The sequence below is a fragment of the Cynocephalus volans genome, chromosome 6 (genome assembly GCF_027409185.1).
Source record: "Cynocephalus volans isolate mCynVol1 chromosome 6, mCynVol1.pri, whole genome shotgun sequence".
Lineage (NCBI taxonomy): Eukaryota > Metazoa > Chordata > Mammalia > Dermoptera > Cynocephalidae > Cynocephalus > Cynocephalus volans.
Window position 1 is genome coordinate 25,586,221 of NC_084465.1, and position 14,364 is coordinate 25,600,584.

Consider the following 14,364-nt stretch of genomic DNA (forward strand, 5'->3'; position numbering starts at 1 on the left):
AGGGGGCGGGGGCGGGCGCGACGGCCGGGGAGGGCGGGCCTTTGCCCCGAGTGACGGCGCGACGGCCCAACCGGCGTGAGAGCACGGGACCGGCCTTCCTGCAGCCTCTTCCGCTCGCCGGCTGCGGCGCCTTGGACGGTTGCGGTGGGTCTGGGCGCTGGGAAGTCGTCCAAGATGATTAAAAAATTCGACAAGAAGGACGAGGAGTCTGGTACGCGCGGGGCTTCTGACGCCCACCCTCAGCCCTGGGGGGACACCCTGCCCCGCCCGCCACCACCTGCTTTCCGGGACGGCGGGGCTGGGGGCGTGGGCGCTGCCGTGTGAGGGGGCCGGAGTTGGAGCCGGCCCCTCCCCGCCCCTCCGCTCCCGCCGGGGGCCTGCCCGTAGCGCCTCCCCTCGGGCTGCGCGCTCCTGCTCCGCCGCCCGCCCGGGCCCCGCCCCCGTCCCCTCCCCCCGGCGCTGCCTCTTGGAGCCGCCTCCACCTCTCTCGGAGGGCCGGGCGGGGGTCGAAGGGGTTCCTGCGCGCGTCCCGGAGGCGGGGGGTGCTGGTGGGGTTAGGCCCTGAGTGGGAGCGTACCGTTCTCGAGGCTAGGGTGGGCGGGACAGGGTGTGTGTATATGAACTCTGAGGTCTCATATAGCCTTCCTGGGGGGGAGGGGTGGGGCGTCAAGACTGTCCCTTGGGACATAGCTCATTGAATGCTCAGGCATCCAGAAGTGACTTGCGTTTTGTTACCCGACTTTGGTCCAGAGCAAATAGGGAAGACGCCAAGCCATCTGCAAAAGAAAAATAATTCTCAGTGTTTGATAACTGCTCTCACAGTGTGGTAGAGGGTTAGGGTAGTTAACCTCCATGGCCTCTTCCAGTTTTAGGCTTATGTGATTCGCTGCGAAACTCTTGGTTTCTGCCGCTCAGTAGATGTTAGAAACACATAAAATAGTGCTTGCCTTTAGGAAAATGGAAAGTGCCCTACCACACAATCTCATCAGTCTTGGTTGTTGTGGAAAATGACATATTTATAACATTCATGGGAAAAGAAGGCAGGGAAAGAAGACACTCGTTTGGGGCAGGGTCCCTGCAAAAGAGAAGTCCAAGCTCTTGCAGTGTGGTAATGACAAAGCTAGTATCAAGCAAAATGATTTCATTCAATTTATATGCATATTAGTAATGAATATCACTGTGACAGCCAGTGGTCACTTCACTTAGATGAGATTTACCATGCATACAGCAACCTTCTCCAGAAAGTAAATAAGTTTGTGTAGGACCGCTCTTAAAGACTTTTTTTTTTTTTTTTTTTAACATACGTAGGTAGTGGCTCCAATCCTTTTCAGCATCTGGAGAAGAGTGCTGTCTTACAGGAGGTATGGCTTGGAAGTATACTGTGCTTTCTTTTCTATTCTATTTTAGAGTGGTGGACAGAGAACCCCTGAAATACTATGATTAGGACATTCAGAATAAGAATTAAGGAATGTAAATGAGGTCAGAGAATATAGACTTGAGGGAAAAGGAACAAGGGTTACTTGCCACAGGAGAATCTAGAACTTATAGAAATGCAAAGACATGCAGGCTCTGCCACATGTTGGAAATAGTTTCAGATACTTTGAACTTTCCAAAGGAGAGAGCAGAACTGTGGTTACTAGAGGTGGTAAAAGGGCAGGGGAAGGGGGATTAGCGACAAATTGGTTAAAGGTAACAAAGAATAATTATATTTTGTAATGGTGAATACATTAATTATCCTGATTTAATCATCACATATTGTACACAGGTATTGATAATCAATTCTGTACCCCATAAATATGTATAATCAATTATATTTCAATAAAAAAATGCCAGAAGAGGTGTTCAGTACAAGGTTATTGAAAGAAGTTATAGATATTAAGCTCATTGTATTCATATGATGTAGATAAACATTGTGATTCTTATTTAAGGGATAAAGCTGAAGTAGTCAACCCAAGGGAATGAGGTAGACAATGTAGAATGGAAAATCAAGGCCACATCTACTAATTAATTTATCTTATACCATAGTAAATTGAGAAGTGTAGACAACTAACATTATTTGTATATTGTGATTAAAAATAGTCTTTATGTTATTAAAGTTGATTTATTGTGATCTGTGGTGGAAAAGGTAGAAAATATGCCGTATATAACATCATGTTTTTTATGTTTCCATAGGCTCGTATATTCAATGAAACTCCCATCAATCCAAGAAGATGTTTGCATATTCTTACAAAGATTCTTTACTTACTGAACCAGGTAAATTATTTTGATTTTCCTCATATTTGTGTCCTAACATAGAAATACAGAACATGTAGTGAAATGCTTTGTGAAAAGTATAATTATTTATTTATTTTAAATTCACTTAATATAAAAAATATTAGATTAACATAATAATCTGTAAAATTTCTTGAGCACAGGGTGTATGACATATACTTCTTTTTTCCTTATGAGGTACTAATCCAGCTAAGCACACAGTAGATTCTTAATAAATACTTACTAATACTTGAATTTGAGTATTAGTTAGAACATATTTTTTATATGTGTTTAGCGGTCTTTATGTCCCTCTGAAAATGTGCAAAATCAGATGAATTCCAGATATTTTATCTTTTTGTTTTTAATAAAATAGTGATGTGTTAAAGCTTTGATTTTAATATTCAGACTTTATATTATTATCCCTACTCCACCATTACTAGCAATATGATTCTGGGCAAGTAACTTATTCATTGTGTGCCTTTTCTGTAAATGGGGATTATGATGATAGCTGTTTTTTAAAGTTACAGTGATTAAAAGCACTGAGAATAATGCTGGATGAATAGTAAGCATTCAGGAATAGTTTTCATTCAGGCATTCAGCAAATATTTATTACTAAACCAACAAAAATATTTACTCATGGAATGTAGATTCTGCTTGCTATTATTGTTATTTGTTTTCTTTTTTCTTTCTTTTTTTTTTTTGCCTCATATGTAAAAAAATCTCATGAACTGTCTAGGGCCTTAGAAAATATGATTTTGTTTTATAGATTCATATATATATGTGTGTGTGTATGTAGATATATGTACAGTCGTGCTTAACCACAGGAGTATGTTCTGAGAAATGTGTTGTTAGGCGATTTCATCATCGTGTGAAAAAAGAACAGCAGTGAATTTTCCTGTCATTTAAACCAACCACTAGTTGAGAGAGTATGGGCCCACTCTAATTATGTCAGTAAGTCTTTCTTTACCTCACTTTCCTCATCTGTTATTAAATGGGGATTAGAATAATACTACCCCCACAAAGTTAGGAAAATTTAATTACAGGTGAGGATTGTGCCTGACACTGAGTAAGGACTCAGTGAGTGTTAGCTGTTATTAACTATTATTTTGCTGTGGGGATGGGTGGGAATCATTTAAAAATGCAAATATTCTAAAGTAGACAACAACTCTTTCACTTGGGGTCAGACCTAATGCATCAAATTCTTAGCTTTCTATCTTAAAGGTTTGAGCCATCTTTGGGCAGGTCACCCCATGGGTAAGCTAGGCATTCCTCCTCAACATAGATATATTTTTTTCATCTTTATGGTGCAGAGTAACTCCTCAACGTGTTTTGCGGCAGGTTTTTTTTTATACCAGCATCACCACAAATGTGAATAATGCATTGTGCTAAGACCTTACGATGGCTACGAAGTCACTAGGTGTTAGGAATCTTTCAGCTCCATTATAATTTTTTTTTTTTTAAGGCAGATGGCTGGTATGGGGATCCGAATCCTTGATCTTGGTGTTATAACACTGTGCTCTAATCAACTGAGCTCACTGGGTAGCCACCATTATAATCTTATAGGACCACCATTGTATATGCGGTTCGTTGTTGACCCAAATGTCCTTATGTGGTGCTTGACTGTATGTATATATACACACAAACACACACACACACATAAATACACACACATACATATATATTTCATATACCCTAGGTATTTACATATTGTGCTAAGACGACTGTGGTTTCCAATTTGAATTCTAAGAGAATATTTTATCTTTACTATATTTTGTGACTGAAGATCTCATCCAGAGATTTAAGTTTTGTTGTTTGCAGATGGAGACCAAGCAACAAGCACATGGTTATAAATATAATGCATGTGTTCACAAACAGCATAATCCCTCTGTGGATTAGAAACATTTAAGGCAAAATAAGGTTGATTTAACTTTTCATAGCACACATTGTGTCCAAGTTGGCTAAATACATTATATAAACAGAATTTCAAGGAGTCAAAGTTGATTCAGGATAGCATGTAATTTTATATTGGCCAGTACCTCTCATGGGGCAACTCATGTTGAAACATTTAATTATCTGGATAAAGAAATTATCAAACACAGTATAAACACAATTAACTAAATAAACAGGTTTGGGAACATTTCGTTTCATCTCTTTGCCTAGTTCTTGGTAGAGCTTTAAGGAGAAATACTTTTAAATTTCTACCAGAGTTAATATATCTCTGAATTTCAAGTCAAAAAGTAGGGACTTAAGGTTTTCCAATATGACTAAAAAGTACATGGGCTTCTAGGTATTCAGTAAATGTTTATGAAAGAGAGGGAAATCTCTTGCTGATGAGCAAGTTGGATACTCCAGTTAATTGTAAGCTCTTATTATATTTTGTCTTTCATTCTAAACTTTCAATGTTTTTCATCAAAATTTATTCTTATACCCATGGCAAATAGATGGAAGACTAATTATATTTTTGTGAAATGAGAAGTTCTGAAAAGTGATTGAGCCTAAATATTATATAGGATTACTTTTGATGAAGAAATCAGTTATTGAAATGGTAATGTTTCAGGTAGTTTATGATCTGAAATGTTTTGAATATTAGTGAAATAGATTATCTAACACCTTGCTATTCAAAAAATGTGGTTCCCAGATAAGCAGCATTTATACTACTTGGAGCTTGTTAGAAATGCAAAACCTCAGGCTTCACCTGAGATCTGCATTTTGGCAAGATCCTCAGATAATTTGTTATGCACATTAAAGTGAGTGAAACTCTGATCCAAAGTGTGTTTTTAGGGGCTTGAGCCAATATCTTGAGATTTGTAGTAGCCCCCTTAAACCTTATTTTTTTATATAACCGTTCTGGTTCCTGCCCTTTTGGTTGCTCCCCTTTTTTGCCATGTTTGCTGAGATTCCTAATAGATAGTTCTTTAATATTTATTATGCTCCTGTGATATGTCAGGCATTGTGCTGGGCTTTAGATTACAGAAATGTAAAAGGTATGATCTCTGCTCTTAGGCAGTATAATAACATCCTGTTCTAATTAGAAACTTTACTTGCTACCATTTTCTAACTCCTTGTAAATCACAATTCTTTAGGGAAATTAAAACAGTTTCTGCTAAAAGGTTACAGACCACTGTTTCAGAATTTTTAAACATGGTGTGTGATATCAAATTATTTTAAATAAAGAGTGGATAAATTGCCGTGCAGGTTTATAAACTGAAAGCCAGAAAAATCGCAAAGAGGCAGAATGTTTATAAAGTTTTTTTCCCTGAGTTCTAAAAGATTTTTTCAGAAATAAAGAGAAAATCCTGAATATATATATATATTTAAGTTTAAAAAACTGTTTTAAATTTTACATAGGGTGAACACTTTGGAACTATGGAAGCTACAGAAGCCTTCTTTGCAATGACTCGATTGTTTCAGTCAAATGATGTAAGTCTTTATTCTTTTAGAATGAAAAAGCTCATTTTGTTCGTTTTCCCCAGGGAACTTTAGAGTGTTCCACATTAGGGAGGGTTGCTTCATATGGTTAAAATTACTTAAAAACTGTTTATCTTCATAAAATTTATAAATGCTTATTAAGGACATGTGAAAATGAAGGAACTTTAGTGTGTAATATAAAGCTGTTCCTCCACAGATCTACCCTGTGGTCACAAAAACTGTTAATACCCAGCTTCTGCCATGACACTACAAAGGTGGACTAATATAGATGTCAGTGCATATAGCTACCATATCTGTCAGTTCTTAGTCAAGTTTTTGGTGGGTTTGAGGTTGCTGCTGGTTGGCAGGGTTGGCAGTTGAGAAGAAAAGCTGGATTTGGAGTGGGGAAGGGGACATGGAATAGAGAAAAAGAAGAGTGAAGACAAAATAAACTTGCTAGCACCTCTGCATCTGTCTCTCATTCCCTTAGCCCACCCTGACCTTCAGAGCATAATGGCTGCTGCTTTTCTTCTGTTTTAAATGTGGCACGTGTTTCTCTTTTGCCTAGCTTTAACATAGAACCATACAGGGAAGGGTGTTCTGTGATATATTTCCCAGCTTTCTGTTAACATAAATTGGCCACATCTTACAGTTCTTTGGTATGTACTGCATATCATCATAGGTCACAATTTGTGTCCAACCCCCAGGACCTCCTGGGGTTTGAGTCTGATTATGTGCCTGGGTAATGAGAGGTTTTAGGAGTAAGTCCTCAGGAAGATCAGCAGTCCACCTAACTCAGGGGGAGGCCATTATGTACTGTTCAGACAAAGGGAGACTAATTTCCTCAGACATGGGATGAAGGACTGCTCCTACTGGCAAAGGGTGCTTGGCAGAATTTAGGGGTTCAAAGTACTTAGCTTCATCAGAATCTGCCCTTATGTTCCCATCCCAATTTGCAGGACCCCACTCCTTCCCAGTCAAGGTCCTAACTTTAACATAAGATACCCTGCAAGGGTGTGAATTGAATTTGCATTGTAAGTAAGCCACCTGCAGGATATGCTTTTCAGAAATCTCAGCCCTGTGGTCATATGACATAGGGCTTTGTATTAAGGCAGTTATAGATTTCTGGTCCCTTATCCAGATCTTAAACTGTACATTTAAAACTCTAAGCTCACCTTTTTCTTTTCCCAAGAAAATAATTCTCCAGAGTACTTAGAAGCAACTAATTAACCCATTATACAACTTATTTTTACTAAAATGTTCTATGGCAGCAACTACTTAGTTACCCAACCCTTTGTCTTCTATAGGTCCTTGTCTACAGATGATATTTTAAGTATTTTTTCATGGCATGCCATGGACTACTAGTGTTTTCTTTACCACTGGAAACAGTCATTAATGCCTTTAATCAAATTGGAGAAGTAAATTCAAGTTCATATCCTTAAGGTCCTGTTTCACCACTTCCTGTACCAAAAATTTGGGTTTAATCAAGAAAGCCAAACCACTATGAATACTATGAGTATTATGGAATTATGTATTTATTAGATGAATTAGACAAGAAAAGTAGGCATTTTGAGCTATTGCGGCTGTTATAAAGTCATGGAAGACTGTTGCCTCTTTGTGGCTCTAATTTTGCAGCCATGTGTCTGGTGTTGGGCCTGAGATTGCTATTGCTCAGAAGGCTGGCATTTGGAGAGAAAAGCTAGACATGGAGCAGGGAAGAGAATGCAGAGTAGGGAATAAACAGAATGAGGACTGTAGCTCAAAGGTTTGTATTAAGAAAAGGAAATATGAAATAGTATTCAAGGAAATGGGTTAGGTAAATGTAGGATTGTTGGCCTGTTGAAGATAATGGTTATGAATTTAAAATATTATCAGGTAGTATTGTGAATGTTTTTCTGCAGCTACAGGGTTCAGATTAAGGCATGGAAGGGTTAGATTTTGAATTTAGTCAGGATTGGGGATTTGCCAGATTAGTAAACAGAGGGAGAAGCAAGTAAGTTGAGTGAATGAAATATTGACTATGGAGTCTTTTGTTAGGAGGGAAGTAAGAACAGGGGCTGATTGGGACAACAAAAAACGTTGATAGGATCAAAGAATCAATGGATTGTAGGTCATGATGGAATGAAAGAATTGTTGGAGTCAGTACAGGTGGTTGGAGAGTGTGATGCTTGGAAATGAAATTGGAAAGGGGTACTATTATTGATATAGGCTGTGAGAGTGGAAGTGGGTGATCTCTGTAGGAGGAAGGAAGGCTCATGGAGGAGAGGAAGTCAAGGAATGGAGAGGTCAGAGTTTTAGAGGTATCATCTGTATGGATAGTAAAATCACCAATATTTATTACTGGGATAATATTGAAGAGAGTGACAGTGAACAAGGTACTAATATTTTTTAAAAATAATAGTAGTAACCTGGGGTCTATATATGCAACCAGTAATGGTGGCAGGTGATGCAGTCTAAGGGCATAAGCTATAAAGCCAGAGGCTTTTTAGGGAAGAAGGAGGTGCAATAAAAGAAGGGGGCAGTGTGATTTTGAAAAGGTGGTGAGGATCAACTTGGACAGCTTCCCCACCTGTGGGCCTGGTAGTTGAGGGTTATAGGAGAGAAAACAGCCACCATTTGAGAAAGCTGCCGGAGAATCCTTAGGAGAGAGCCAGGTTTCAGTTAGAGAAAAAGATGGGAACATTTAGAGAGGGGTTAAGGAAACAGGGGATTTTGCTGATGAAAGTGCCAGAGAACATGATGGAGGCATTTGGGATTTGTGGAAGGATGGAAAATGGAGTCAGATGAGGTGGTATACCCAGCTGCATGGTGATAAGTGTTCATATGATGAGTGATGACCAGGATATTTTAGGCTTTTTGTAGTAACTGAGGTAAGTAGCCACGTACAGCATGATGTGATTAGTTTTGATGGTCCTTTAGGCAGAATATGGAATTGAACGCATGATTTTGTTGGGGAAAGGAGAGATGGAGATTTTGCCAGCCGCATATGAAGTTCCTTTCTTTTCCAGCATTCCTTTACCAGAGGGTAATTACTAGCTTGAAGTTGGTATTCTTTTATTTTTGTTTATATATGTGTGTTGCATGCATTTGTATCTATAATAAATACTTAGTATTTTTGTGTTTTAAAATATGATATAAATGATATCTTCATATTATTTTGCAATTTAAAAAATTGATATATTTTTGAGATTTACCCACTTGTTATATGTACTTCTACTTTATTTGGTTTCACTGCTGTGTGGAATCCCAATGTGTGAGTATATAGTAATCCTATTTATTTATCTATTCTCCTGTTGATGTATATTTAAGTTGCTTCCACATTTTTGCTATTATGACTGATATACATAGTATTTATGTACATGTCTACCTGTGCACACAGTGACCTGTGCACACAACAGTGAAAATTTTTCTGGGGTAGGTAACTACAAGTGGAATTTTTTTTTTTTTAATTAATTTATTTTACTTCTCAATATACATTGTAGTTGATTTTCATGCCCCTTTACCTGTTCCTCTCAATAACACTAATTACTTGATATTGTTAAATTGACCTTTGCAGGGGTTATACTAATTTACAGAGACATTGCTCCAAATTCTCACCATTTCTTCTCATCAGGCCTGAGTACAAGGATACTGCAAAAAGTTTGTGGAAAAATAGAATTAAAAGATAATACAAATCTTTTATGAACTTTTTGAAGACCCCTCTTATTTGCCATTTGGATGAATGTGAAATGGCATCTCTTCGTGGTTTTAATTTGCATTCTCATTATCATTGCTGAGGTTGAAACTCTTTTCATGTTTTTAGTAGCCATTTTACTTTTATCTTTTGAATTACCTGTTCCTGTTCATTGCTTATTTATATTCCTCCTACTGACTTAAAAACGATAAAATCCACCAATTTTAAGTGTACAATTCAGTGAGTTTTGCCAATGTATAGAGTCATGGAGCCACCACCACAGTCTTGATATAGAAACTTTTTATTTACCACTCCGGAGTGTGCCCTCATATCCCTTAGTTGTCTATCCCCTTCCCCACCTCCAACTCTTGAGCTACTTTCTGAAACATAGTTTTGCATTTTCTAGAATTTTATTTAAATTTCATCATATAGTATATAGTCTTTTATGACTTTCAGTCTTTTTTTTTTTTTCACTTAGCTTATGGCTTTTAAGATTGATCCAAGTTTTTTTTTTTATGTATCAGTAGTTTGTTCTTTTTTAATACTAAGTAGTATTCCATTGTATGGAGGTAATCTATTTATCCATTCACAAGTTAATGGATATTTTGGTTGTTTCCAGTTTATGGATATTTTGAGTAAAGCTGCTAAAATATTCAAGTACAAGTCTTTGTGTAGACCTATGTCTTTATTTCTCTTTGGTTAATATCTAGTGGCATTGTTGGGTTTTCATTTTCTCTAATGATGAATTTAAGCATCTTTTTGTGTGCTTGTTTGCCATCTGTATATCTGCTTTGCTGAAGTGTCTGTTCAAATGTTTTACCATTTTTTAAAAAAATTAGGTTGTCTTATTGTAAGTATTCTTTATATATTCTGGATACACATCCTTTATCAAATAGGTGTTTTGTAAATATTTATTCCCAGTCTGAGGCTTGCCTTTCAATTCACTTACTACTGTTATCTTTTGTTTTTCTAAAGTATAATTTACATACAGTAAAATTCACCCTTTTTAGGATGCAGTTCTGTGAGTCTTGACAAATGCATACAGTAGCGTTACCCTCAGTGAACACAGATTTAGAACATTTCCATCATCCCCCAAACCTCCCTCCTGCCTCATTGTTATCACCTACTCCTCCCGCCCTCAGCCCCTGGCAACCAATCATTTCTTTTCTTATAATTTTTCTTTTCCAGGAAGTAATATGAATATCATACTGTTTTTGAAGCCTTTTAAGTCTTCTTTTCAGTTACTTCCCATAATGCATTTGAGATTCACCCATGTTATTATTTGTATCAGTAGTTTACTTCTTTTTATTTCATTGTACAATTCCATTGTATGGATGTACCTCAGTTTATCTGTTCACCATGTGAAGGCTATTTGGTTTGTTGCCAGTTTTTGGTGATTATGAATAAAGTTGCTACAAACATTCATGCATAGATTTTTGTGTGAACCTAAGTTTTTATTTCTTTTGGATAAATACCTCGGAGTGGGATGGCTGGGTCATATAGTAGGTATAAGTATGTTTAACTTTGTAAGAAACTGCCAACCCTTTTCCAAAGTGGCTGTATCCCTCTTACCATCACTGTATGTAAGTTGCTGTTGCCCTGAATACTGGCCAGCATTGGTATGGTTGTTTTTATTTTTAATTTTAGCCATTCTAATAGGTGTGTAGTGTTATCTCTTCGTGGTTGAAGTTTGCAGTTTCCTAATGACTAATGATCTCAAACATCTTTTCATGTGTTTTTTTGCCTTCCATATATTTTCCATGGTGAAGGATCTGTTCCTATCTTTTGCCCATTTAAAAAAATTGGATTTTTTTTTATTATTGAATTTTGAGAAGTCTTTATGCATTCTGGATACAAGTTCTTTATCAGATATGTTTTGCAAATATTTTCTCTCAGTATGTGGCTTATGTGTTCATTTTCTCCAAGTCTTTCCATGAGCAGGAAAGTTTTTAATTTTGATGAAGTCCAGTTTCTGAATTTTTTTCTGTTATGGATTGTGCTTCTGATGTCATATTGTAGAAATCTTTGCCTCACAACGATTTTTCTTCTATGCTTTTTTCTTGGTATTTTGTAGTTTTATGTCAATTACTTTATGATCCATTTTGAATTAATTTTTGTGTGTAGTGTGTTAAGGGTTAGATTTCTTTTTGCCTCTATCCTTTCTCCTTCCACCATCTCTTCCTCTTCCTCCTTCTTTTTCTCAGCAAATGGTTCTAGAACAATTGAATATTCATATGGAAGGAGGAGGAAATGATGATGAAGAGGATTGAGTTATGTTGGCACATTGGTGCATTCTATTTTGTTTCAGTGATGTATATGTCTATTCTTATTCCAGTACCACACTGTCTTGATTACTGTAGGTGTAAAACTTACTACAGTAGTTTTAAGGTAGCGTAAGTCTTCCTATTTTTATTTTCATTTTATTTTTCTCTTTTTCAAAATTGTTTTTGCCTCATCTAGATTCTTTGCATTTCCATTTGGATTTTAGAATCAGCTTGCCCATTTCTATGAAAAAAAGCCTGCTGGAACATTGATAGGGATTCTGATGAGTCTAAAGATCAATTTGAAGAGAATTGACATTGTACCATTATTGAGTTTTCCGCTCCACAAACATGGCACATATTTCCCTTTATTCAGGTTTCTTTAATTTCTGTCAGCAGTATTGTATAATTTTCATTGTACAAGTCTTGGACATATTTTGTGAAATTTATCTCTAAAACAGATATTTTTTGATGCTGTTGTATTTGTATTGTTTGTTGGTAGTCTATAGAAATTAAATATTTATATATTGACCTTGTTTCCTGTGATCTTGTTAAAATCATTTATTAATTCTAGGAGCATTTTGGGGGATTCCTTAGGATTAGCTATATGAATGATCATGTCTTCTTCAAAAAAAGTACTGTTTGGGGCCGGCTCGTGGCTCACTCGGGAGAGTGTGGTGCTGATAACACCAAGGCCACAGGTTCGGATCCCATATAGGGATGGCCGGTTAGCTCACTGGGTGAGCGTGGTGCTGACAACACCAAGTCAAGGGTTAAGATCCCCTTATGGGTCATCTTTAAAAAAAAAAAAAAGTACAGTTTTACTTTTCCCTTTTTAATCTGTATGCCATTTGTTTATCTTACCTTATTGTCTTCTTGCACTATTGTATAGTACTGAATGGAGGTGATGGTAGGGGCATCCTTGCTTTGTTCCTGATTTCAGGGGGAAGGCACTTAGACTTTCACCATTAAGTACGATGTTAGGTTTTCATAGATGACTTTTATCAGCTTGAGGAAGTCCCCTTCTATTCCTAGTTTGATGAGTGATTTTTATCATGAATGGATATTGAATTTTGTCAAATGCTTTTTCTATATCCATTGGATTGTCACATGATTTTTCTTTTTTAGTATATTAATACGATGAAATGAATTGATTTTCCTGGGGGTAAATTCCTATATTCTTCCCCCTCCCTCCCCCCTCCACACACACGCACACGCACACACAATCTTCAGTTTGATAAGTATTTTTTCCTAGGGTCATGAAACATGTTGATCTGTAGTTTTTTCCTTCTTACGGTTTTTGTCTGGGTTTTGTATTTGGATAATGCTGGCTTCATAAAATCAGTTGGGAAGTGTTTCTTACCCTTCTGTTTCCTGAAGGGTTTTTGTAGAATCATTGTTAATTTTTCCTTAAATGTTTGTTATAGTTCACTATTGAAGCCATCTTCCTTCTGTGAAGGTTTTTTGAGGTTAATTAATTCTATTTTTTTAAAAAATAGATATGGTACTATTCAGAACAGTTATTGTCTTCAGTCTGCTCTGGTAGTTTGTGTCCTTCAAGGGATTTGTCCATTTCACTTAAATTGTTGAACTTGGCATAAAGCTGTTCATAATATTCCCTTATTTTTTTTAATGTCTGCAAAATCTGTAGTGATGTCTTTCTTTCATTCTGATATTGGTAAATTGTATCTTCTCTCTTTTATTCCTAGGATGTTTGTCTAGAGGTTTATAAACTTTATTGATCTCTTCACAGAACCAGCTCTTTATTTCATTCATTTTTTCTATTTATTGTTTTTCTCTTCCACACTAATTGTGGAAAAAAAAAATAGTATGCTGAAAGATCGAACCAGAAGAAGGGAAAAAAAGAAGAAACAGATCAAGCAGGAGAAACATAAATCATATAGTAAGATGGAAGATATAGACCCAAATATATCATTCTCTACATTAGAAGTAAATGAAGAACACAAAGAATGTTTACAAAAATCAACTATTATTGAGCTGTAAAGCAGGACACAGCAAAATTCGAAGTAATGAAATCATATAGACTGTGTTCTTAAATTGCAATGAAATGGTGTTGGAAATTAATAATAAAAGAATAACTAGATAACTCACTATATGTTTTGATGTGAAGAACACATTTCTGTTTCACTTCTAGCCTTGGAAGAGTAGAGGGACTGGATTTACCCTGACACCATAAATACCTAGAAAATCAAACAAAAAATATATGACGCAACAGTTTTCAGGCAGTAGATAACAGGCATCCCGGGACTGTGACTGAAGAAGGGAAACAAACAAGGTGAGCCTTAGGGTTGCACTAGTTCACTGCCCAGAGGCAGATTACAGGCCTCAAGTCAGGCAGGGCAGACTAAAAAGGAGCCTAGCTGTCTCTCTGAGATGGAAAAACAATTGGAGGTTGGGGAAGCCAAGAAAGCTCAAATGTGTGGGGCAGAATACCAGAGAGGAAGGAAAGAGAAACAAAGAGAGAGATAGAGATATCATTCCAGTGATGGGCTGAGGACAATCCCTTGAGTCTTTGGATAAGAATTGATCTATGTATATGTACAAGGAGGTTACTCAAGCATAAGGAAAGAATTAGAAGAAGAGTGGGCTGAGAATAGTTCATATTCCCATCAGTGAGAGTAGAAAAACCTTGTAATGCATAAGACATCCAGTATAATTCTCAGAAGGGTACCACCCAAGTACAGTAATGGGAATATATTAGCCTTAGACAAAAGCTTTAAAAAGCTTAAAAGTAAACCTCAAAAGTAAAGT

At 37.0% G+C, this 14,364-nt stretch overlaps 1 protein-coding gene across 1 annotated transcript in view; it reads left to right on the forward strand.

The window, feature by feature from the left end:
• Window positions 1-108: 108 nt before the first annotated feature.
• The window catches only part of COPG2 (COPI coat complex subunit gamma 2), a 330,424-nt gene continuing 316,168 nt past the window's right edge, over window positions 109-14,364 (forward strand). The window contains exons 1-4 of the mRNA XM_063099417.1: window positions 109-211; window positions 1,309-1,361; window positions 2,173-2,253; window positions 5,599-5,670. Of these exons, the coding sequence (XP_062955487.1) occupies window positions 175-211; window positions 1,309-1,361; window positions 2,173-2,253; window positions 5,599-5,670 (243 nt within the window). The 5' untranslated portion in view covers window positions 109-174. The remainder of the gene's footprint in view (window positions 212-1,308; window positions 1,362-2,172; window positions 2,254-5,598; window positions 5,671-14,364) is intronic.